Source organism: Pleurodeles waltl, chromosome 7 (assembly GCF_031143425.1).
Source record: "Pleurodeles waltl isolate 20211129_DDA chromosome 7, aPleWal1.hap1.20221129, whole genome shotgun sequence".
Lineage (NCBI taxonomy): Eukaryota > Metazoa > Chordata > Amphibia > Caudata > Salamandridae > Pleurodeles > Pleurodeles waltl.
Genome location: NC_090446.1, coordinates 578,365,963 through 578,393,134, shown reverse-complemented (window position 1 = coordinate 578,393,134; position 27,172 = coordinate 578,365,963). Strand labels below are relative to the sequence as shown.

Here is a 27,172-nt window from a genome sequence, read left to right as displayed (position 1 = left end):
GGATTCCCTCTGCAGGTGTCATCCGGGGGGGGTGCAGAGAGGTCAGCCCAGGGTGGACAGATTTACAGTTGCCTGGGGGTCCTCTCTGGATAGTGGGTTTCTCTGGGCAAGGGCCGAAGGCGTCTGGTGCAGAGTAGTTGGGACTCACACTTCTGGAGTGAGGTGGGAGTCCCTTTAAAGATGGATGTCTGTTGTTCTGGTTGGGCAGAGCTGCTGCCCATGGGAGTTCTTGGTCCTCGGTGATGCAGGCAGTCTCTTGGAGGCTTTTCACGGGTCGCTGGTCCTGTAGAAGGTGTCGCTTTTTGGTTGCAAGGTCTTTGAAGCAGTAGACCGGCAGGTAGGGCTGGGGCCAAATCAGTTGTTGTGTCCTTTTCATCTGTGCAAGGTTTTCAGCTCAGCAGTCCTTCTTGTGAGGTTGTCAGAAATCTGAAGAGCTGGGTTCAGGGTCACCCCTAAATACTAATTTTAGGGGTGTGTTAGGGCTAGTAGCCAGTAGCCGATGTCAAGTGTCTCTGAGGATGGCTACACCCTCCTTGTGCCCCATCCCTCTGGTTGGGGGGGGGGGGGAGCACATCCATATCCCTATTGGTCCTTATCCTCCAAAGCAAGAAGGAGGATTTCTGAAGGAGGTGGTAACTTAGACTCTGGTCACCTTAGGGGTGGACCTGGCTGCGGGTGTGACTCCTCCCTGTTTTTCTTATCACTCTGGACTTACCGCCAAAAGTGAGGGCTTGTCCGAGCGGGTGGGCATCTCCATTAGCTGTAGTGCCTTGGGGCAGTGTAACACCAGGCTTGAGCCTTTAAGGGTCACCACCAGGTATTACAGTTCTTGCCTGGGGAGGTGTGAAGCACCTTCAGCCAGGACAGGCTTTGTTTCTGACCAGAGAGTGCACAAAGGCACTCAACCCATGTGATCAGAAACTCGTCTGGAAGTAGCAAACTGGCACAGACTGGTCAGCCTTGCACTAGCAGTTGGGCTCACATACATCTCTAAGATGCCCTTTGTGTGCATTTCTCAATAAATCCAACACTGGCATCAGTGTGCGTTTATTGTGCTGAGAAGTTTGATACCAAACTTAACTGTATTCAGTGTAGCCATTATGGTGCTGTTGAGTTTGTGTTTGAGAAACTTCCAGACCATATTCTCAGTATGGCTACCTTGCACTTACAAGGTCTAAGAATGGACTTAGACACTGTAGGGGCATAGTGCTCATGTAACTATGCCCTCACCTGTAGTATAGTGCACCCTGCGTTAGTGCTGTAAGGCCTGCTAGAGGGGTGACTTACCTATGCCACAGGCAGTGGTTTGTAGGCATGGCTCTCTGAGGGGAGTGCCATGTCGACTTTGTCTTTTCTCCCCACCAGCACACACAAGCTGGAAAGCAGTGTGCATGCACTAAATGAGGGGTCCCTGAGGGTGTCATAATACATGCTGCAGCTAGCTCTGAGGGACCTTCCCTGCCCACAGGGCCCTGGTACCTTTTACAAGGGTCTTATCTGTGTGCCAGGGCTGTGCCAATAGTAGGAACAAAGGTACAGTTTAGGGAAAGAACACTGGTGCTGGGGCCTGGTTAGCAGTGACCCAGCACACTTCCAATCAAAGCTGGCAACAACACTAGGTAACAAATGGGGGGTGACCATGCCAACAGTGGCATTTTTCTACAATAACCAAGTAGTGGCTAGAGCTGCAGCCTACCATAATGTGCAAATGCACACTGACCACATAGAACAGGGTTTTCTGTTTGACACACTAGCATCAATGCATAAGCAATACGAATGTCTTTCTATGCTCCCAGGCATGCTCAGGCATGCTTCGGATACCTTTTGAAGAGCCTGTTAAAGCTAGTATCACTCCTAGAGTTAACAAAAAATATAAACCAGCACCCTCAGACCCTGTGTTTATAAGAGCTCAGCTACCTCCTGATTCCATTGTAGTTTATGCAGCGAGGAAGAGTTACCAGTCAGTCCACAGGATATGTCCCTCCTCCTGATAAGGAAAGCATGAAAAAAGATGCAGCTGGTAAAAGGGTGGCTTCACAAGCTGCAAAAATCACTGGAGGATAGCCAATTCACAAACTATTTTGGCTAGATATGACCGAGCACACTGGGATGAAATGGAAGAGCTGTTAGAATACCTCCCTCCAGAACACCAAAAAAGGGGACAGCAAAAAGTTAATGAAGGGCAAGCAATATCTAATAATGCTATTCTGTCTGCTATGGACGCAGCTGATAAAGCAGCTAAGTTACTTAACACCAGTGTGCTTATTGGGAGACATGACTGTTAAAGATGTTCAGGTTGCAAACCTGAGATACACCAGGCAGTCCTAAACATGCCTTTTGATAAGCAGCATTTATTTGACCCTGAGGTGGACACAGCAGTAGATAAACTTAAAAAAAGATTCAGAAACAGCTAAAGCCATAGGGGCGTTGTATACCACACCCACCAGGGTTACTTCTGATAGACCACAATTTAGCGGGGGTTTCAAACCATTAGCTACAGAAACAGCAACCATCCATCAAAACCAATCCTCTCAATTCTACTTTAGAGTATTGGTTAGAGGCTCCTACAGGGGATCCAACTATAAAGAGAGGTAAACCTTCCACATTCAGAGCTTCCTCACAATCAAACAAACTGTGATATTCTTACCATCCCCACAGAGCAAACATCACCTGTGGGAGAAAGATTGGTAAATTTGTATCTACAATTGCACAACATCACTACGGACCAGTGGGTTCTATCAATTATCCAACATGGTTATTGTCTATAACTCATTTTCACTCCAGCAGACATTCCACTTCGTTCACACAAACTCACTCAGGAGAAACTCATTCTATGAAAAGAAGTACAATCACTTCTACTCAAAGGTGCAACAGAGATAGTACCCATACCTCAACAAGGGAAAGGAGTTTATTTAATATACTCCCTTGAGACCAATCCTCCATCTCAGACCCCTCCATCAGTACATCCTTTGAGAGCATTTCCACATGGTCACTCTTCAGGATGTCATTCCCCTACTTCAAAAACAGAACTGCATGACAGCATTCGATGTAAAAGATGCTTACTTCCAGATTTCCATACATCCAGCACATTGCAAATATCTAAGATTTGTGATAGCAGGCAAGTACTACCAATTCAAAGTGCTACCCTTTGGAATAACAGCACCCAGGGTATTCACCAAATGTCTCGCAGTGGTTGCAGCATACCTCAAAAGACAACATATACATTTCTTTCCCTATCTGGATGACTGGCTCATAAAAGCCAGCACCATTCAAACCTGTCATCAGCATACACAATCGATACCATACAGAGTCCAGGGTTCACAATCGATTACCAAAAATCTCATCTGCAACCAGTGCAAATACAACCGTATTTGGAAGCAATTCTGAACACTCGGTCAGCATTAGTGTACCCAGACCCACAGAGAATTCAAGCTTTCCACAATCTCTTATCACAGCTGCAATACAATCAAACTTACACAGTATAGTTTTTCATGAAGCTGTTGGGAATGATGGCATTGTGCATAGCAATGGTACCCAATGCACCTCTATACATGAGACCCCTGCAACAGTCTCTCTCGCAACAATGGTCTCAGGCACAGGGTCAACTTCACAATCTAGTGTTGTTGGTCCACCAAACTTAACTCTTTGTAATGGTGGAATCACCCACCAACTTCTTAATAGTGCAGCCATTTCAGGACCCTGTGCCACAGACCATAATTACCACAGATGCATCAATGCCAGGTTTGGGAGCCCATCTCAACAATCTTACCATACAGGGACTCAATTCAACAAACTTACCACATAAAACATTTGGAATTGCTAGCAGTGTTTCTAGCACTCAAAGCATTCCAACCAAAGATTACGTACAAAACAGTGTTGATAAGGACAGACAACTTAAGAATGTATTATCTGCAAAAACAGGGGGGGGGGGGCACTCATCTCAGTTGTCCCTTCTAGCACAGACAATTTGGGAATGGGCAATTGACAATCACATTCAACTACTAGCAGAGTATATCCCAGGGATACACAACAAACTAGCAGACCTCTTGAGCAGGACGCAGCAACAAATACACAAATGGGAAATTCACCTACAAGTTCTTCAATAATACTTTCACTTGTGAGGAACCTCAGACATAGATCTCTTCGCGACAAGAGAAAACGCAAAATGTCTTAACTTTGCTGCATCCACGTACACACGCCTTCGATCCAAGGGCAATGCTGTATAGATTAATTGTTTAGGGATATTTTCTTACCCTTTTCCCCCCCTCTCCCACTAATTCCATTTCTGGTCAACAAGATCAGTCACACCTCTCTCACTATGATACTCAAAGCTCCCACGTGGGCACGTCAACACAGGTACACAGCGCTGTTTAATCTATCTGTAGTACCACATCACAAGCTCCCAAACAGACCAGACCTATTGACTCAAAACAAAGTTCATATTCGGCATCCCAATCTCCGTATGCTCAACCTAGCGATTTGGCTCCTCAGGTCATAGAGTTTGGATATCTACAACTTCCATCAGAATGTATAAACATTCTAAAAGAAACGCGTAAACCTACAACTAGACAGTGCTATGCAGCGAAATGGAAACATTTTGAATATTACTGTCAACCCAAAAACATTGATCTACTTAAAGCATCAGTACAGTATATTTATTTGTTTTACTTACAACAGCAATATCAGCCTACCTCTTAAACACAGCATACTTCTCTGTTTAGAACTTTTGTCATAAAAGCGTTTGTAGGAAGTTGGCTCTGTATGTACTATTTCAAAGTAAGGAATAGCATGCACAGAGTCCAAGGGTTCCACTTAGAGGTAAGATAGTGGTAAAAAGAGATAATTCTAATGCTCTATTTTGTGGTACTGTGGTCGAGCAGTAGGCTTATCAGAGGGTAGTGTTAAGCATTTGTTGTACACACACCAGCAATAAATGAGGAACACACACTCAGAGACAATTCCAGGCCAATAGGTTTTTATATAGAAAAATATATTTTCATAGTTTATTTTAAGAACCACAGGTTCAAGATTTACAAGTAATACTTCAAATGAAAGGTATTTCACTCAGGTATTCTAGGAACTTTGAATAATCACAATAGCATGTCCAGATTTGACAAAAATCAACAGTTCCTGGGGGAGGTAAGTAAATGTTAAGTTCACAGGTAAGTAAGACACTTACAGGGTTCAAAGTTGGGTCCAAAGTAGCCCAAAGAGTACACCCTCAGCGGCACAGGGGCCGCCGGGTGCAGAGTGAAAACAGGTGTCAGGTTTTGTATTGAAAGTAATGGGGAGACCCCGAGGTCTCTTCAACAATGCAGGCAGACACAGGGTTCCAGGGGGAGCCTCTGGATTTCCTCTGCAGGCGTCGCTGTGGGGGCTCTTTGATTGTGTGTTCCTCATTTATTGCCTGTGTATGTACAACAAATGCTTAACACTACCCTCTGATAAGCCTACTGCTCGACCACACTACCACAAAATAAAGCATTAGAATTATCTCTTTTTGCCACTATCTTATCTCTAAGGGGAACCGAACCGTTGGACTCTGTGCACACTATTTCTTACTTTGAAATAGTATATACAGAGCCGACTTCCTACACCGGTCTTTTTTCATTTGTTCTAGACCGGTTTTGTAATACTTAAATATTTTTTCAAAGGTCTCAGTTTGCTGTCCCTCCTCAAGCCAGGACCCTCCTCCGGGTCACTATGCTTTGGTATCTGATTCAAAAGTAAGTTATCTGCGGCTGGATGTCTCTATCAGATGAAGAAATTACTTACTTTCGGTAATGCATTAACTGGTAGAGACTGGATCTAGCCGCAGACTCCTTAACGACTCTCCTATCTTCCCCGCTCTGTGACCTGAGTTCCTCTTTTGTCTCAGAAGATTTCATTATGGAAATCAACACCTAGGATTAATAATTCATTGTTTATTTGAGACAAGTTTGTCTTTTGTTCAAAGAACACTCACAATAGGCAGTTTCCCTGTGTGGCTCTGTTTTGCATGCGGAAAATAGTCAGGGAAGAAACTGATGGCGCGTCAGTGAGGAAGTTATTTGAACTCCGCTGATGTCCCATCCGCTAGACGACATTGACGTGGAGTCACGCAACACTCTACTGACGTGAAGATGTACTATGGACAAAGTTTCCGGATCCTGGTTTGTGCTTTGGGAAGATTATAAAGTAAACAATCTGTGGTTTGATCTGTCTCTACCAAATAATGCCTTACTGAAGGTAAGTAACTTGTTCTTTAAGTTCCTTTCCACAATGAACCGTGCGATCTCTTATTTCTTTTCTAAATTCATACATGATCTCTTCTCCTAGGGATGGACCAAGCCCAATGCTTTCCATGTCTGCATCACGTCCTACAAGCTGGTGTTGCAGGACCATCAGGCTTTTCGACGCAAGAACTGGAAATACCTTATCTTGGATGAGGCCCAGAACATCAAGAATTTCAAGTCCCAACGCTGGCAGTCACTCCTTCGTTTCAACAGGTGAGTAATTGGACATCCTGTACGGCTGTGTTCATGTGTTTATGTATGTCAGGGGTTTATTGGGTGATGAATAGTACTATTAAGAGAAGTTCCGTTTTGTTTTCATATGTTGACATTTTCTGACGGTGCACTTTGCTTTAGAGTAGTTTATTTTCTTTTTTTTAAACTAATTTCTGAAGACTTCTAAATCTTTTCCAATGAGGGTTCTTGATCTGGAATGTGTCTTCATCTCGTAACACTGTGGAGAAAACATCAAATGAAGATCCGTATCTTCATTTCTTATTAATCGTCCTTATCCAAGCAGAGTCCCGATTTTGGAGCCTCCCTTCCCATCCCAAAATGCTCTTTTTGACTGACCTTTTTAGACCCTTTGTAGGAAGCTGGACTGATGAGTGGTGGATACCTATTGTACTTACACCTTATACCAGGTCTGGGTTCCCTTATCAGTAGATTGTAGTCAGTTTCTAGAAGTCAGGCTCTGTAGAGGTAGGTGTGGATGAGCAGCCAAGGCTTATCTACAAGACATTCAAAGATCATGCAATACCACTTTTACTCACACAGCACTTAAACACATGAAATAAACCACACAGTGTTATAATAATAAAGGCACTTTATTTTAGTGACACTATTCCAAAATTACTAAAACGGCAATACTTCATTAGGAGGTAAGTAAACAAACTAAAAATGTACTCTAGTGATCAGAAATAAGCATAGAAAGCAATGGAAAACAATGTAGACAATAGTGGTCCCTAGGGGAGCCCGAACTATATACCAAAAAGATTGAATGCGGTGCAGCACAGACACCCCTACCCCACCCCCCCACCTAGTAAGTGGAATGTGTAGAGGGGAGCAGGAAATACTAGGAAATTACAGAGGTAAGTAACACAGTACCGCACAGCGACCAGGAAAGCAGGAGTAAATCGCTGGAATTTTTGCAAACCACCCACGTAGGAAGTTGGCTCTGTATATACTATCTCAAAGTGAGAGGTAGTGTGCACAGAGTCCAAGGGTTCCCCTTAGAGGTAAGATAGTGGCAAAATTAGATAATTCTAATGCTCTATTTTGTGGTAGTGTGGTCGAGCAGTAGGCTTATCTGAGGGTAGTGTTAAGCATTTGTTGTGTACACACACAGGCAATAAATGAGGTTCCTTCAGGTCCTGGGGGCTGCGGGTGCAGTGCTTGGTCCAGGCGTCAGGTCCCTTGTTACAGACAGTTGCAGTCAGGGGGAGCCTCTGGATTCTCTCTGCACACGTTGCTGTGGGGGTCCATGGGGGTTGTCTCGGGCTACTCACAGGGTCCTGCCTGTGGTGTTGGTTCTCTGGATCTTGAGCCGGGGGTGTCAGGTGCAGAGTATGAAGTCTCACGCTTCCGGCGGGAAGAGCAAGTTCTTTGGAAGTTGCTTCTTTGTTGCAAAGATGTAGCTGTTTTTTAGCAGAGCCGGTGCTCAAGGGAGTTTCTGGGTCCTGGGTGTCAGGGCAGTGCTCTGAGGCTTCAGAGGTCGCTGGTCCCTGTTTGATGCGTCGCTGGTTGCAGGTTTTCGACTCTGGAGATGTGCCGGTAGGGCTGGGGCCAAAGCAGTTGTCGTCCGTTGTTTCTGCAGGCTTGTAGGTCAGTAGTCCTTCTCTGTTCAGGTTGCAGGAATCAGATTTCCTGGGTTCTGGGGTGCCCCTAAATACTAGATTTAGGGGTGTGTTTATGTCTGGGGGGCAGTAGCCAATGGCTACTGTCCTGGAGGGAGCTACACCTTCTTTGTGCCTCCTCCCTGTGGGGAGGGGGCACATCCATAATCCTATTGGGGGAATCCTCCAAAACTAACATGGAGGATTTCTAAAGGCAGGGGTCACCTCAGCTCAGGGCACCTTAGGGGCTTTCCTGACTGGTGGGTGGTGACTCCTTGTTTTTCTCATTATCTCCTCCAGCCTTGCCGCCATAAGTGGGGGGAGTGGCCGTAGGGGCGGGCATCTCCACTAGCTGGGATGCCCTGGGTTGCTGTAACAAAAGGGGTGAGCCTTTGAGGCTCACCGCCAGGGGTTAAAATTCCTGCAGGGGGAGGTGTGAAGCACCTTCACCCAGTGCATGCTTTGTTCCTGGCCACAGAGTGACAAAGGCACTTTCCCCATGTGGCCAGCAACTCGTCTGGTTGTGGCAGGCTGGCAGAAACTGGTCAGCCCCACACTTGTAGTCGGATTGGTATTCCAGGGGCATCTCTAAGATGCCCTCTGGGTGCATGTTATAATAAATTGCACACTGGCATCAGTGTGCGTTTAGTTTGCTGAGGCGTTTGATACCAAACTTCCCAGTTTTCAGTGTAGCCATTATGGAACTGTGGAGTTCGTGTTTGACAAACACCCAGACCATATACTCTTATGGCTACCCTGCACTTACAATGTCTAAGGTTTTGCTTAGACACTGTAGGGGCGTAGTGCTCATGCACATATGCCCTCACCTGTGGTATAGTGCACCCTGCCTTAGGGCTGTACGGCCTGCTAGAGGGGTGACTTACCTATGCCACAGGCAGTGTGAGGTTTGGCATGGCACTCTGAGGGGAGTGCCATGTCGACTTAGTCATTTTCTCCCCACCAGCGCACTCAAGCTGTGAGGCAGTGTGTATGTGCTTAGTGAGGGGTCCCCAGGGTGGCATAAGACATGCTGCAGCCCTTAGAGACCTTCTCTAACATCAGGGCCCTTGGTTCCAGGGGTACCAGTTAGAAGGGACTTACCTGGATGCCAGGGTGTGCCAATTGTGGAAGCAAAGGTACAGGTTAGGGAAAGAACACTGGTGCTGGGGCCTGTTAGCAGGCCTCAGCACACTTTCAAATCATAACTTGGCATCAGCAAAGGCAAAGAGTCAGGGGATAACCATGCCAAGGAGGCATTTCCTTAAAACTATACAGTGTTGATTCCATTCAAAGTACTGATCATATTTATGTAAAGTACCTTTCATTGTATTTACTTACCTGCAAACTGAATCTTGTTCTAAAAATAAATTAACATAAGATTTTTCTATATACAATCCTATTGGTCGTACGTCATAGGGTGTTTTTCTTCTATTGCTTGTGTGTGTACAACAAATGCCTAACACTACCCTCTGATAAGCCTAACTGCTCGACCATAGAAGATTAGTATTATCTACTTTAGCCACTGTCAAGCCTCTGAGGAACCCCTGGACTCTGTGCACACTATATCTCACTATGATATATTATATACATAGCCAGCTTCCTACAGCATGTCATTGAACGGAAAATGTCACTTTCCCAGTGGACATCTGTTTGTGGCATGTAGTCCTGCAGATTCACATGCGCCCTCCCTCATTCCTGAAAGCCTATAGCCGTTGTAGTACTTTAAAAAATATATAATTATGTGTATACATTGCATGGACATCTTCTTCTTTTCTTACTATATTTATAGATATGTACATATACATTTCTTCATTCCTTACCTCACCCCCCTTTGCGGGAAAACAATCTAACAAAGGAGTTGATGCCCATGCGCACTGTCACCGAGAGGAGGAGTCACTCGATCTCGTGACTCGAAAAAACTTCATAGAAGAAAAACAACTCTTTACTCTCTAAACCCAGCACTAGATGGCAGACTTATGCAAAGCATGTGGATCTGGAGCACTACATGCCACGAACAGTTGTCCACTGGGTAAGTGACATTATCCAGCTAGATACATAGCATATACAGAGCCAACTTCCTACAATATATCTATCTCAAAGTGAGAGTGTGCACAGACTCCAAGGGTTCCCCTTAGAGGTAGATAGTGGCAAAATTAGATAATACTAATGCTCTATTTTGTGTTAGTGTGGTCGAGCAGTAGGCTTATCAGAATCAACATTTAGGGGGATGTCATGAAATAGAAAAGTAATTTTCGGCAGGATGGAGATCTTTACTAAGTTAACAGGCCCATATATGGTAAGTGGCAGATTACCCCATTTTTTCAGAAGAGCCCCGACCTCACCGGCCACCTTCTCCAGATTTCTTTCTGCTAACTTTCCCACATCCTACGTTATTCTAATACCTAAGTACTTCATCTTGGAGATCCTTCTAGGATCCTCAATATTTTGGTTCCATATTGTAGGAAGTTGGCTCTGTATATAAGATAGTGCCAAAATTAGCTAATACTAATGCTCTATTTTGTGGTAGTGTGGTCGAGCAGTAGGCTTATCAGAGGGTAGTGTTAAGCATTTGTTGTACACACACAGGCAAATAATGAGGAACACACACTCAAAGACTTACTCCAGGCCAGTAGGTTTTTATATTGAAAAATATATTTTCTTGGTTTATTTTAAGAACCACAGGTTCAAGATTTACAATTAATACTGTACATCTGTTCATGGCATGTTCCGCTGCAGACTCACATTTACCCTCCCTCCTCCCCGGAAGCCTGTAGTCGTTTAAGTTACAAACATTTGTACATATGTATATACATTAACATTAGCATGGACTTCTCTTACTTTGTACCTATATACTCTCACTCCTTCCTTTACCCTCTGCGGGAAAACAATCTAACAATGGAGTTGATGCCCATGCGTAATGGTACCGAAGAGGAGGAGTCACTCAATCCTGTGACTCGAAAACACTTCTTCGAAGAAAAACAACTTGTAACACTCTGAACCCATCACTAGATGGCAGGATAATGCACAGCTTGTGAATCTGCAGTGGAACATGCCACAAACAGATGTACACTGGGTAAGTGACATTTTCATATAGGTGTGTGTGTGTGTATAAGTGCTCCAGGATTCCCTCATGTGGGTGTGACTCTTTAGTCCTTATGACTATGAGGAGAATACCTAGAAGAGAACAAGGATTACAGGTAAGTAACTTTTCCCTCTTTTGCCACTATATCTGTTGTGAAGCAGTAACAACTCTACCTGCCCCAGGAACCACTATAAAGTTCTGGTGAAACTGATTTACTGTTTGATGTGTGTAAGTGAAAATGTCTAGTTGTATTATTGAACTGGGTATGGTATGTTAAAGAACTGGCAACATTAGTGACTCAAGGCATCCCTGGTCTCAAGAAATATCCCTAAATGTCCGTTATAGTATAGCAGAATGTCTCCATGAGTGAGCAGTGACATGTGCTGGAGAGAAGTTGAAATTACTTTAAAGCAAACTTAACCTTTCATAGTTTGTTACTGTGCAGAATTTTGTTGGGAGGAATCAACTTTGTTACTTACAGTTTACAAATTGAAATACAGATTTTCATTGATCTACCTTTATCTTTAGTCAGAGACGACTGCTGCTGACTGGAACTCCTTTACAAAACAGCCTCATGGAGCTCTGGTCTCTGATGCACTTCCTGATGCCACATGTTTTCCAGTCCCACCGTGAATTCAAGGAGTGGTTTTCCAACCCCCTCACTGGGATGATAGAAGGAAGCCAGGAGTACAACGAAGGGCTGATAAAACGTCTGCACAAGGTGAGCCAGAGTGCATATAATCGCCAAACAAGAAGGGCTTAAGGGATGTGGGTGAGAATGGTGCTTAAGAATGAATCTTGAGTGTTTCGTTTGTTCTGATTCAGGCTAGAAGGGCAGAGTATTGCCCATTCTCGTGCCAATTTCTTCCTGCAGGGATTGAAGATGCACAAGTGTGGAATGTGGGTATTGGAAGATGCTTCAAGGATTCACTATACCCTTAGAGTCGGAAATTAGAGAGTTACTTTCTTTTTCTCTCCAGGTGTTGCGACCATTCCTTTTGCGCAGGGTGAAGGTGGATGTGGAGAAGCAAATGCCCAAAAAATACGAGCATGTAATCCATTGCCGCTTGTCCAAGCGCCAGCGCTACCTTTATGATGACTTCATGGCGCAGGCTGCGTAAGTAACTGATGGTCAAGTAGGACAGCCAGAGTGAGCATTAAAGCATTGTTCCTATTGATTGTTATTGCTACCTGCTATTTTGATGTCTCATTCCTAATGTTGTATAGCCATTTTAGTGATGTCTCTGGGCACCTTATTTTAGCAACTAGGCCTGATGCTTTGTGCCCTTAGCCTAGTAACATTTTATTCTGCATCGTTTTATTATTTTATAATTTGCCTCATCTGTTGTGGTGTTTTCTTTTCTTTATCTAGTTGTCTTCTCGCCTAGGAAAGCATCAAATTTTTTAGCACAGCATTATTTTCACTTTGTGCTTTCTTCAAAGCTGTGTCTCTAACATTCACTGAAAAACACATATCCTTACCTAGGGACATTTCTCAGAACATCAGCTGTTTTATTATAAAACATTTCACTCTCCTATGCATGTTAGAGGGAGGCTCCAGCCAGATGTTCACGAGTGCATCCTGTCTAATTTTGTTAGAACTGCCTGCTGAACCCACTGGTTTCCTGGGCTACATGAGATGGTGTCTCTATAGACAACAGACTTCCTCGCAACTGACAATCTGGGGTATGGGGCGTGATGTCTCCCGGGATGAATCCTAAAGGACGGATTAGGGCTTATCCTGCTCTGCTTGAACATAGCTTAGGTAGGATTTGCATATAATGTGCATGGTGACAGTATGATGGGACTTTTCCTGTGTTTCACTTTGTCATTATTTTGCTTCTAGTATGTTTAATCATTCTAATGTTTGCATTTCATGACATTGTATCTAAGACGTAGCTGATTCAATAAATCTTTTTGAACCATTTTCTGCTTCTTTCTTTGCATGTGTGAGAGTAATGTAACTGAGAGAAAAGGATGTGATATGATCCACCACGAATTCCCTGAAAAGTCATCTTGTCATATGTCCGGTTGCCTAAATAGTCCTTGCTTTTGGGCAGAGATGAGGCGCTGCTAGTTGGCCGGAAACGGATTAGGCCGACAGCTGTTACATGGTGTGGGATTGGACTGAGTTCTCCACTATTGAGGTGATATTGCTGACCGACTCCAGCAGCCTCATTAGGATAATGAGAGCCCTCGCGACAATGGTGTCTTATTCCTGTGCCTCTTATTTATGGGCGAGCACCAAGTGCTCCGTCTATTCTGTAATCTCTTTGGGCTTCAAATCACGCCCATGCCACGTCAGTCACTTGCATTGGTTCGTGGGCTTGCCTTTTAAAATAAGCTTGCTTTCATTTGTGAAAAGGCATGCATACGTCATGCCTTTTCCGGTGTTTAGCCCACCTACACAGCACCGGTAAAGTACCAAAAACATACGAGGCTTGATGTTTTCAGCCTGGAGTCCGGACTACTTTATCTGTTTATTTTCCACGCAGCGAAATGGCGCTGCATTTTACATAGCGCGATGGCGCTGTGATTATTTTATTTTTTTGCTTTACAACGCTAATAGCTCTAACTCAAACAAATGCGAGACCCGTTGCATTGAAAATACTTGTTCTTTATTGTATTGTAGTTAAAGGTTTGTTGCATGTGTGGCTGTAGATACACATGCTTTACACACTCCTGACACCTAGTGTTGGTTTAGACATCTGCAAGTTGTTTTTCATAGTTCATCAGGGCAAATACACCACCTCATATAATTTTTGTTTCCCTCCCGTGGTTTTGGATGTTCCCATGCCAGCTCTAGGACCACCAATGTCTTCTCTGGAACCTTTGGTGCCTCATGTTGAGGATTTAATCCCATCAGTGGAAAAACTCTTCATCAGATTAATAATCACGTATGACTACTTCAAGGGGTCTCTGTGGCTTTACGAATAAGGTTACATATCAATTGACTGTTAGGTTAGGATATCTGATAGAGACTTATAGTTGCAGATTCGTTACCCTCAAATTTCTGCCAGACGTCAGACTGGATCCGGAGATTTTTCTTCGAGCAATACCCTTGTGTGTCGATAGGTGGTGTCAGTCGACTTTGTTGGTGTCTTAGTCACTGTGATGACATCAGGAGTAGTACATAAATGCCGCCTCAGCGCAGTGACGTCTGGTCTTTTCTTTCCGTGCCATGCGCTGATCAGGAGAGAGCTACCCTTGTCTCCTTAAAGTTTTTGGTGCGTTAAGGATGTCCCTGAAGACCGGGTTCAAGCCGTGCAAGGGCTGTGACCGCATGAGGTCAGTGACTGATCCGCATCAGGTTTGTGTGTGGTGTCTAGACCGCGACTTCAACCCAAAGTCATGATCCGAGTGCTGAGCCATGCACCCGAAGGCCTTGAAGGAGCGTTCCCTCAGGCTCATGGCGACCTGGTGCTCGACTCTGCGTAGGTCCCAGTCTCGCTCGAGAGGATGGTATTGAGACAGTGCGCGGAGCCATCACCACTTGTCCTCAAACTCTTTGGGTGCAGGTAAGAAAAAGGAGTTGTTGAAGTGGTCTCATCGCACTTCGACTACACCCCATCACTCGTCTGATGCAACGCGGGAGGAGCGTTGACGCTCAAGGCCTCTGTCCTCGGAGCCTGCTTCTGGGTCAGCTCCGCACTTCCCTGAGTTTCCGGGAGCTGGAGCAACCCCCACCCAGCTTAACGAATTCTGTGAGGCCATGCGCCTCATCTTTGGGCGGACCGACCCCTGATATGGTGTAAGGAAATGCCTCCTTGGCATGGTTGCCCCCTGACTTTTTGCCTTTGCTGATGCTATGTTTACAATTGAAAGTGTGCTGAGGCCTGCTAACCAGGCCCCAGCACCAGTGTTCTTTCCCTAACCTGTACTTTTGTATCCACAATTGGCAGACCCTGGCATCCAGATAAGTCCCTTGTAACTGGTACTTCTAGTACCAAGGGCCCTGATGCCAAGGAAGGTCTCTAAGGGCTGCAGCATGTCTTATGCCACCCTGGAGACCTCTCACTCAGCACAGACACACTGCTTGCCAGCTTGTGTGTGCTAGTGAGGACAAAACGAGTAAGTCGACATGGCACTCCCCTCAGGGTGCCATGCCAGCCTCTCACTGCCTATGCAGTATAGGTAAGACACCCCTCTAGCAGGCCTTACAGCCCTAAGGCAGGGTGCACTATACCATAGGTGAGGGTACCAGTGCATGAGCATGGTACCCCTACAGTGTCTAAACAAAACCTTAGACATTGTAAGTGCAGGGTAGCCATAAGAGTATATGGTCTGGGAGTTTGTCAAACACGAACTCCACAGCACCATAATGGCTACACTGAAAACTGGGAAGTTTGGTATCAAACTTCTCAGCACAATAAATGCACACTGATGCCAGTGTACATTTTATTGCAAAATACACCCCAGAGGGCACCTTAGAGGTGCCCCCTGAAACTTAACCGACTGTCTGTGTAGGCTGACTAGTTCCAGCAGCCTGCCACACCAGAGACATGTTGCTGGCCCCATGGGGAGAGTGCCTTTGTCACTCTGAGGCCAGTAACAAAGCCTGCACTGGGTGGAGATGCTAACACCTCCCCCAGGCAGGAACTGTGACACCTGGCGGTGAGCCTCAAAGGCTCCCCCCTGTGTCACAGCCCAGCAGGGCACTCCAGCTTAGTGGAGTTGCCCGCCCCCTCCGGCCACGGCCCCCACTTTTGGCGGCAAGGCTGGAGGGAACAAAGAAAGTAACAAGGAGGAGTCACTGGCCAGTCAGGACAGCCCCTAAGGTGTCCTGAGCTGAGGTGACTCTGACTTTTAGAAATCCTCCATCTTGCAGATGGAGGATTCCCCCAATAGGGTTAGGATTGTGACCCCCTCCCCTTGGGAGGAGGCACAAAGAGGGTGTACCCACCCTCAGGGCTAGTAGCCATTGGCTACTAACCCCCCAGACCTAAACACGCCCTTAAATTTAGTATTTAAGGGCTACCCTGAACCCTAGAAGATTAGATTCCTGCAACTACAAGAAGAAGGACTGCCTAGCTGAAAACCCCTGCAGAGGAAGACCAGAAGACGACAACTGCCTTGGCTCCAGAAACTCACCGGCCGTTCTCCTGCCTTCCAAAGATCCTGCTCCAGCGACGCCTTCCAAAGGGACCAGCGACCTCGACATCCTCTGAGGACTGCCCCTGCTTCGAAAAGACAAGAAACTCCCGAGGACAGCGGACCTGCTCCAAGAAAGGCTGCAACTTTGTTTCCAGCAGCCTTGAAAGAACCCTGCAAGCCCCCCGCAAGAAGCGTGAGACTTGCAACACTGCACCCGGCGACCCCGACTCGGCTGGTGGAGATCCAACACCTCAGGAGGGACCCCAGGACTACTCTGATACTGTGAGTACCAAAACCTGTCCCCCCTGAGCCCCCACAGCGCCGCCTGCAGAGGGAATCCCGAGGCTTCCCCTGACCGCGACTCTTTGAATCCAAAGTCCCGACGCCTGGGAGAGACCCTGCACCCGCAGCCCCCAGGACCTGAAGGACCGGACTTTCACTGGAGAAGTGACCCCAGGAGTCCCTCTCCCTTGCCCAAGTGGAGGTTTCCCCGAGGAATCCCCCCCTTGCCTGCCTGCAGCGCTGAAGAGATCCCGAGATCTCTCATAGACTAACATTGCGAACCCGATGCCTGTTTCTACACTGCACCCGGCCGCCCCCGCGCTGCTGAGGGTGAAATTTCTGTGTGGACTTGTGTCCCCCCCGGTGCCCTACAAAACCCCCCTGGTCTGCCCTCCGAAGACGCGGGTACTTACCTGCAAGCAGACCGGAACCGGGGCACCCCCTTCTCTCCATTCTAGCCTATGTGTTTTGGGCACCACTTTGAACTCTGCACCTGACCGGCCCTGAGCTGCTGGTGTGGTGACTTTGGGGTTGCTCTGAACCCCCAACGGTGGGCTACCTTGGACCAAGACTTGAACCCTGTAAGTGTCTTACTTACCTGGTAAAACTAACAAAAACTTACCTCCCCTAGGAACTGTGAAAATTGCACTAAGTGTCCACTTTTAAAACAGCTATTTGTCAATAACTTGAAAAGTATACATGCAATTTTTATGATTTAAAGTTCCTAAAGTACTTACCTGCAATACCTTTCGAATGAGATATTACATGTAGAATTTGAACCTGTGGGTCTTAAAATAAACTAAGAAAAGATATTTTTCTATACAAAAACCTATTGGCTGGATTTGTCTCTGAGTGTGTGTACCTCATTTATTGTCTATGTGTATGTGCAACAAATGCTTAACACTACTCCTTGGATAAGCCTACTGCTCGACCACACTACCACAAAATAGAGCATTAGTATTATCTATTTTTACCACTATTTTACCTCTAAGGGGAACCCTTGGACTCTGTGCATGCTATTCCTTACTTTGAAATAGCACATACAGAGCCAACTTCCTACATTGGTGGATCAGCGGTGGGGTACAAGACTTTGCATTTGCTGGACTACTCAGCCAATACCTGATCACACGACAAATTCCAAAATTGTCATTAGAAATTGATTTTTGCAATTTGAAAAGTTTTCTAAATTCTTAAAAGACCTGCTAGGGCCTTGTGATAGATCCTGTTTAGCATTTCTTTTAGAGTTTAAAAGTTTGTAAAAGTTTGAATTAGATTCTAGAACCAGTTGTAGATTCTTAAAAAGTATTCCAACTTTTAGAAGCAAAATGTCTAGCACAGATGTGACTGTGGTGGAACTCGACACCACACCTTACCTCCATCTTACGATGAGGGAGCTAAGGTCACTCTGTAAAATAAAGAAAATAACAATGGGCCCCAAACCTACCAAAATACAGCTCCAGGAGCTTTTGGCAGAGTTTGAAAAGGCCAACCCCTCTGAGGGTGGCAACTCAGAGGAAGAGGATAGTGACTTGGAGGACAATTCCCCCCTACCAATCCTATCTAGGGAGAACAGGGTCCCTCAAACCCTGACTCCAAAAATAATAGTCAGAGATGCTGGTTCCCTCACAGGAGAGACCAACACCTCTGAAATCACTGAGGATAGCCCCAGTGAAGAGGACATCCAGTTAGCCAGGATGGCCAAAAGATTGGCTTTGGAAAGACAGATCCTAGCCATAGAGAGGGAAAGACAAGAGATGGGCCTAGGACCCATCAATGGTGGCAGCAACATAAATAGGGTCAGAGATTCTCCTGACATGTTGAAAATCCCCAAAGGGATTGTAACTAAATATGAAGATGGTGATGACATCACCAAATGGTTCACAGCTTTTGAGAGGGCTTGTGTAACCAGAAAAGTGAACAGATCTCACTGGGGTGCTCTCCTTTGGGAAATGTTCACAGGAAAGTGTAGGGATAGACTCCTCACACTCTCTAGACAAGATGCAGAATCTTATGACCTCATGAAGGGCACCCTGATTGACTGCTTTGGATTCTCCACTGAGGAGTATAGGATTAGATTCAGGGGGGCTCAAAAATCCTCGAGCCAGACCTGGGTTGACTTTGTAGACTACTCAGTGAAAACACTAGATGGTTGGATTCAAGGCAGTGGTGTAAGTAATTATGATGGGCTGTACAATTTATTTGTGAAGGAACACCTGTTAAGTAATTGTTTCAATGATAAACTGCATCAGCATCTGGTAGACCTAGGACCAATTTCTCCCCAAGAATTGGGAAAGAAGGCGGACCATTGGGTCAAGACAAGGGTGTCCAAGACTTCAACAGGGGGTGACCAAAAGAAAGGGGTCACAAAGACTCCCCAGGGGAAGGGTGATGAGACAACCAAAACTAAAAATAGTAAAGAGTCTTCTACAGGCCCCCAAAAACCTGCACAGGAGGGTGGGCCCAGAGCCTCTTCACAAAACAATGGGTACAAGGGTAAAAACTTTGATCCCAAAAAGGCCTGGTGTCATAGCTGTAAACAGCATGGACACCAAACTGGAGACAAGGCCTGTCCCAAGAAAGGTTCCACTCCAAACTCCCATCCAGGTAACACTGGTATGGCTAGTCTCCAAGTGGGATCAACAGTGTGCCCAGAGCAAATCAGGGTCCACACTGAAGCTACTCTAGTTTCTGAGGGTGGGGTGGATTTAGCCACACTAGCTGTCTGGCCGCCTAACATGTAAAAATACAGACAGCAACTCTTAATTAATGGGACTAGAATAGAGGGCCTGAGGGATACAGGTGCCAGTGTCACCATGGTGACAGAGAAACTGGTTTCCCCTGGCCAATACCTGACTGGAAAAACTTACACAGTCACCAACGCTGACAATCAGAGAAAAGTACATCCCATGGCAATGGTTACTTTAGAATGGGGAGGGGTCAATGGCCTGAAACAGGTGGTGGTCTCCTCAAATATCCCAGTGGACTGTCTGCTTGGAAATGACCTGGAGTCCTTAGCATGGGCTGAGGTAGAACTAAAAACCCATGCAGCAATGCTGGGTATCCCTGAACTGGTGTGTGTGAAAACAAGAGCACAGTGCAAGGCACAGGGTGAACAAGTAGAGCTGGAGTCTGGAAGAATGGCCCAGCCTACCAAGAGAACAGGAAAGTCAGTTGGGAAACCAACTGCAACACAGCAAAAGAAAGGGAACCTCTCTTCTCAGGAAGAAGTTCTGCCCTCTGAGGGAACTGAGCCTTTGGAGCTTGAACCTTATCAGGTTGAGCTCTTAGGCCCAGGGGGACCCTCAAGGGAGGAGCTGTGTAAGGGACAAGAAACCTGTCCCTCTCTTGAAGGCCTTAGGCAGCAAGCTGCTGAAGAGTCCAAGGGCAAGAAAAATGGAACACATAGGGTCTATTGGGAAGATGGACTCCTGTACACTGAGGCCAGAGACCCCAAACCTGGTGCCACTAGGAGAGTGGTAGTGCCTCAGCTGTTCAGAGAGTTCATCCTAACATTGGCCCATGACATTCCCCTTGCTGGACATTTGGGACAAACCAAGACGTGGGAGAGGCTAGTCAACCACTTCTACTGGCCCAATATGTCCAACATGGTTAAGGAGTTTTGCCTCTCCTGCCCCACCTGTCAAGCCAGTGGTAAGACAGGTGGGCACCCAAAGGCCCCCCTCATTCCACTTCCAGTGGTGGGGGTCCCCTTTGAAAGAGTGGGTGTGGACATAGTTGGTCCACTGGAACCTCCCACAGCCTCAGGAAATATGTATATCCTGGTAGTAGTGGATCATGCTACCAGGTATCCTGAAGCTATTCCCCTTAGGTCGACTACTGCCCCTGCAGTAGCCAAGGCCCTCATTGGTATCTTTACCAGAGTGGGCTTCCCTAAGGAGGTGGTGTCTGACAGAGGTACCAACTTCATGTCAGCATACCTAAAACACATGTGGAATGAGTGTGGAGTGACTTACAAATTCACTACACCATACCATCCACAAACTAATGGCTTGGTTGAGAGATTCAACAAGACATTAAAAGGCATGATCATGGGGCTCCCAGAAAAACTCAAAAGGAGATGGGATGTCCTCTTGCCATGTCTGCTTTTCGCTTACAGAGAGGTGCCACAGAAGGGAGTAGGATTCTCACCCTTTGAACTTCTGTTTGGTCATCCTGTAAGGGGACCACTTGCTCTTGTTAAAGAAGGCTGGGAGAGACCTCTTCATGAGCCTAAACAAGACATAGTGGACTATGTACTTGGCCTTCGCTCTAGAATGGCAGAGTACATGGAAAAGGCAACCAAAAACCTTGAGGTCAGCCAACAGCTCCAGAAGTTTTGGTATGACCAAAAGGCTGCACTGGTTGAGTTCCAACCAGGGCAGAAAGTCTGGGTTCTGGAGCCTGTGGCTCCCAGGGCACTCCAGGACAAATGGAGTGGCCCTTACCCAGTGCTAGAAAGGAAGAGTCAGGTCACCTACCTGGTGGACCTGGGCACAAGCAGGAGCCCCAAGAGGGTGATCCATGTGAACCGCCTTAAACTCTTCCATGACAGGGCTGATGTGAATCTGTTGATGGTAACAGATGAGGATCAGGAGGCAGAGAGTGAACCTCTCCCTGATCTTCTGTCATCAGACCCAAAAGATGGCACAGTAGATGGAGTGATCTACTCAGACACCCTCTCTGGCCAACAGCAAGCTGATTGTAGGAGAGTCCTACAACAGTTTCCTGAACTCTTCTCCTTAACCCCTGGTCAGACACACCTGTGTACCCATGATGTGGACACAGGAGACAGCATGCCTGTCAAAAACAAAATCTTTAGACAGTCTGACCATGTTAAGGAAAGCATCAAGGTGGAAGTCCACAAGATGCTAGAATTGGGAGTAATTGAGCGCTCTGACAGCCCCTGGGCTAGCCCAGTGGTCTTAGTCCCCAAACCTCACACCAAAGATGGAAAGAAAGAGATGAGGTTTTGTGTGGACTACAGAGGGCTCAATTCTGTCACCAAGACAGATGCTCATCCAATTCCAAGAGCTGATGAGCTCATAGATAAATTAGGTGCTGCCAAATTCTTAAGTACCTTTGACTTGACAGCAGGGTACTGGCAAATAAAAATGGCACCTGGAGCAAAAGAGAAAACCGCATTCTCCACACCTGATGGGCATTATCAGTTTACTGTTATGCCCTTTGGTTTAAAGAATGCCCCTGCCACCTTCCAAAGGTTGGTGAATCAAGTCCTTGCTGGCTTGGAGTCCTTTAGCACAGCTTATCTTGATGATATTGCTGTCTTTAGCTCCACCTGGCAGGATCACCTGGTCCACCTGAAGAAGGTTTTGAAGGCTCTGCAATCTGCAGGCCTCTCTATCAAGGCATCCAAATGCCAGATAGGGCAGGGAACTGTGGTTTACTTGGGCCACCTTGTAGGTGGAGGTCAAGTTCAGCCACTCCAACCCAAGATCCAGACTATTCTGGACTGGGTAGCTCCAAAAACCCAGACTCAAGTCAGGGCATTCCTTGGCTTGACTGGGTATTACAGGAGGTTTGTGAAGGGATATGGATCCATTGTGACAGCCCTCACTGAACTCACCTCCAAGAAAATGCCCAAGAAAGTGAACTGGACTGTGGAATGCCAACAGGCCTTTGACACCCTGAAACAAGCAATGTGCTCAGCACCAGTTCTAAAAGCTCCAGATTATTCTAAGCAGTTCATTGTGCAGACTGATGCCTCTGAACATGGGATAGGGGCAGTTTTGTCCCAAACAAATGATGATGGCCTTGACCATCCTGTTGCTTTCATTAGCAGGAGGTTACTCCCCAGGGAGCAGCGTTGGAGTGCCATTGAGAGGGAGGCCTTTGCTGTGGTTTGGTCCCTGAAGAAGCTGAGACCATACCTCTTTGGGACTCACTTCCTAGTTCAAACTGACCACAGACCTCTCAAATGGCTGATGCAAATGAAAGGTGAAAATCCTAAACTGTTGAGGTGGTCCATCTCCCTACAGGGAATGGACTTTATAATGGAACACAGACCTGGGACTGCCCATGCCAATGCAGATGGCCTTTCCAGGTTCTTCCACTTAGAAAATGAAGACTCTCTTGGGAAAGGTTAGTCTCATCCTCTTTCGTTTGGGGGGGGGGGGGGGTTGTGTAAGGAAATGCCTCCTTGGCATGGTTGCCCCCTGACTTTTTGCCTTTGCTGATGCTATGTTTACAATTGAAAGTGTGCTGAGGCCTGCTAACCAGGCCCCAGCACCAGTGTTCTTTCCCTATCCTGTACTTTTGTATCCACAATTGGCAGACCCTGGCATCCAGATAAGTCCCTTGTAACTGGTACTTCTAGTACCAAGGGCCCTGATGCCAAGGAAGGTCTCTAAGGGCTGCAGCATGTCTTATGCCACCCTGGAGACCTCTCACTCAGCACAGACACACTGCTTGCCAGCTTGTGTGTGCTAGTGAGGACAAAACGAGTAAGTCGACATGGCACTCCCCTCAGGGTGCCATGCCAGCCTCTCACTGCCTATGCAGTATAGGTAAGACACCCCTCTAGCAGGCCTTACAGCCCTAAGGCAGGGTGCACTATACCATAGGTGAGGGTACCAGTGCATGAGCATGGTACCCCTACAGTGTCTAAACAAAACCTTAGACATTGTAAGTGCAGGGTAGCCATAAGAGTATATGGTCTGGGAGTTTGTCAAACACGAACTCCACAGCACCATAATGGCTACACTGAAAACTGGGAAGTTTGGTATCAAACTTCTCAGCACAATAAATGCACACTGATGCCAGTGTACATTTTATTGCAAAATACACCCCAGAGGGCACCTTAGAGGTGCCCCCTGAAACTTAACCGACTGTCTGTGTAGGCTGACTAGTTCCAGCAGCCTGCCACACCAGAGACATGTTGCTGGCCCCATGGGGAGAGTGCCTTTGTCACTCTGAGGCCAGTAACAAAGCCTGCACTGGGTGGAGATGCTAACACCTCCCCCAGGCAGGAACTGTGACACCTGGCGGTGAGCCTCAAAGGCTCCCCCCTTTGTCACAGCCCAGCAGGGCACTCCAGCTTAGTGGAGTTGCCCGCCCCCTCCGGCCACGGCCCCCACTTTTGGCGGCAAGGCTGGAGGGAACAAAGAAAGCAACAAGGAGGAGTCACTGGCCAGTCAGGACAGCCCCTAAGGTGTCCTGAGCTGAGGTGACTCTGACTTTTAGAATTCCTCCATCTTGCAGATGGAGGATTCCCCCAATAGGGTTAGGATTGTGACCCCCTCCCCTTGGGAGGAGGCACAAAGAGGGTGTACCCACCCTCAGGGCTAGTAGCCATTGGCTACTAACCCCCCAGACCTAAACACGCCCTTAAATTTAGTATTTAAGGGCTACCCTGAACCCTAGAAAATTAGATTCCTGCAACTACAAGAAGAAGGACTGCCTAGCTGAAAACCCCTGCAGAGGAAGACCAGAAGACGACAACTGCCTTGGCTCCAGAAACTCACCGGCCTGTCTCCTGCCTTCCAAAGATCCTGCTCCAGCGACGCCTTCCAAAGGGACCAGCGACCTCGACATCCTCTGAGGACTGCCCCTGCTTCGAAAAGACAAGAAACTCCCGAGGACAGCGGACCTGCTCCAAGAAAGGCTGCAACTTTGTTTCCAGCAGCCTTGAAAGAACCCTGCAAGCCCCCCGCAAGAAGCGTGAGACTTGCAACACTGCACCCGGCGACCCCGACTCGGCTGGTGGAGATCCAACACCTCAGGAGGGACCCCAGGACTACTCTGATACTGTGAGTACCAAAACCTGTCCCCCCTGAGCCCCCACAGCGCCGCCTGCAGAGGGAATCCCGAGGCTTCCCCTGACCGCGACTCTTTGAATCCAAAGTCCCGACGCCTGGGAGAGACCCTGCACCCGCAGCCCCGAGGACCTGAAGGACCGGACTTTCACTGGAGAAGTGACCCCCAGGAGTCCCTCTCCCTTGCCCAAGTGGAGGTTTCCCCGAGGAATCCCCCCCCTTGCCTGCCTGCAGCGCTGAAGAGATCCCGAGATCTCTCATAGACTAACATTGCGAACCCGACGCCTGTTTCTACACTGCACCCGGCCGCCCCCGCGCTGCTGAGGGTGAAATTTCTGTGTGGACTTGTGTCCCCCCCGGTGCCCTACAAAACCCCCCTGGTCTGCCCTCCGAAGACGCGGGTACTTACCTGCAAGCAGACCGGAACCGGGGCACCCCCTTCTCTCCATTCTAGCCTATGTGTTTTGGGCACCACTTTGAACTCTGCACCTGACCGGCCCTGAGCTGCTGGTGTGGTGACTTTGGGGTTGCTCTGAACCCCCAACGGTGGGCTACCTTGGACCAAGACTTGAACCCTGTAAGTGTCTTACTTACCTGGTAAAACTAACAAAAACTTACCTCCCCTAGGAACTGTGAAAATTGCACTGTGTCCACTTTTAAAGCAGCTATTTGTCAATAACTTGAAAAGTATACATGCAATTTTTATGATTTAAAGTTCCTAAAGTACTTACCTGCAATACCTTTCGAATGAGATATTACATGTAGAATTTGAACCTGTGGGTCTTAAAATAAACTAAGAAAAGATATTTTTCTATACAAAAACCTATTGGCTGGATTTGTCTCTGAGTGTGTGTACCTCATTTATTGTCTATGTGTATGTGCAACAAATGCTTAACACTACTCCTTGGATAAGCCTACTGCTCGACCACACTACCACAAAATAGAGCATTAGTATTATCTATTTTTACCACTATTTTACCTCTAAGGGGAACCCTTGGACTCTGTGCATGCTATTCCTTACTTTGAAATAGCACATACAGAGCCAACTTCCTACATATGGCGTCTTCGGGCCCAAGAGGTTCGGTTGAGGGGCCTTCGGGTTCCATGCTGGCGGCTTTGGCTCTGGCTACCGAGCTCCCCTCTGGATCCACTCGCGGATCCACACCGGTGCCGGACGCACCACAGAGACCTTCCGCCGGCATCGTGCCGATTGTTGACGCTCCCGACATTGGTAGTGCTCACTATCGACGTCGACCTGATCCTTTTCCCTGAAGACTCGGGTGCCATACCCACTGCCTGTGGCATAGGTAAGTCATCCCTCTAGCAGGCCTTACAGCTCGAAGGCAGGGTGCACCATACAACAGGTGAGGGCATAGCTGCATGAGCACTATGCCCCTACAGTATCTGTCCATTCTTAGACATTGTAAGTACAGTGTGGCCCTATTATGCTCCTACAGTGTCTAAGCAAAACCTTAGACATTGTAAGTGCAGGGTAGCCATAAAGAGTATATGGTCTGCTAGTCTGTCAGACACAAACTTCACAGTTCCATAATGGCTACACTGAATTCCGGGAAGTTTGGTATCAAACTTCTCAGCACAATAAATCCACACTGTTTCCAGTGTGGGATTTATTTAAAAATGCACACAGCGAGCATCTTAGAGATTCCCCCTGTATATCAGTCCAACTACTAGTGTTAGGCTGACCAGTTTCTGCAAGCCTGCCACATCCAGACGGGTTTCTGGCCACATGATGTGAGTGCCTTTGTCACTCTGTGGCAGGAACAAAGCCTGTACTGGGTGGAGGTGCTTCTGCCCTCCCCCTGCAGGAACAGTAACACCTGACGGTGAGCCTCAAAGGCTCAAGCCTGGTGTTACAGGGCCCCAGGGAACTCCAGCTAGTGGAGATGCCCGCCCCTCCTGACCCAGCCCCCACTTTTGGCGGCAAGTCCGGAGGAGATGATGGTAAAAATGAGGAGTCACCCACCAGTCAGGACAGCCCCTTAAGTGTCCTGAGCGGAGGTGACCACCTGCCTTAAGAAATCCTCCATCTTGTTTTGGAGTATTCCCCCCAATAGGATTAAGGATGTGCCTCCCCTCCCCACAGGGAGGAGGCACAAAGAGGGTGTAGCAACCCTCGAGGATAGAAGCCATTGGCTTCTGCCCCCCAGACCTAAACACACCCCTAAATTGAGCATTTAGGGGTGACCCTGAACCCAGGAAATCATATAACTGCAACCTGAAGAAAGGACTGCTGACCTGAAAGCCCCCCAGAGATGACTGAGACAACTGACTTTGGCCCCAGCCCCACCGGCCTGTCTCCTGATTCAGAGAACCTGCACAGTGATGCATCCAGCACGGCCAGCGACCTCAGATGACTGAGGAGTGACCTGCATCTAAAGGACCAAGAAACTCCCATGGTCAGCGGCTCTGTCCAAAATCTGCAACAAAGAAACCATCTCAAGCCTCACTCCAGAAGCGTGAGTCTCAATACTCTGCACCTGACGCCCCCGGCCCGTGTCCAGAGAAATCAGCACCGCAGAGAGGACCCCAGGTGACTCAAACGACGTGGACACCCTGAGTCAACCTCCCTGCACCCCCACAGCGACACTTGCAGAGAGGATCCAGAGGCTCCCCCTGATTGTGAGGGCCCAGTAACAAAGGAACCAGACGTCTGGAAGAAGCATTGCACCGGACCGAGAGGAACCAGCTACCGGTGCAGGAGTGACCAGCAAGGGGCCCTCATTCTAGCCCAGTCGGTGGCTGGCCCGAGAAGCCCCCTTGTGCCCTGCCTGCATCGGCAGAGTGACCCCTGGGTCTCTCCTTTAATTCCTATCT

General features: G+C 47.3%; 1 protein-coding gene across 1 annotated transcript in view; it reads left to right on the top strand.

The window, feature by feature from the left end:
- SRCAP (Snf2 related CREBBP activator protein) overlaps positions 1-27,172 on the top strand; it is a 1,275,580-nt gene that overhangs the window by 642,198 nt on the left and 606,210 nt on the right. The window contains exons 15-17 of the mRNA XM_069201690.1: positions 6,319-6,488; positions 11,718-11,910; positions 12,170-12,306. Coding sequence (XP_069057791.1) covers positions 6,319-6,488; positions 11,718-11,910; positions 12,170-12,306 — 500 coding nt within the window. The remainder of the gene's footprint in view (positions 1-6,318; positions 6,489-11,717; positions 11,911-12,169; positions 12,307-27,172) is intronic.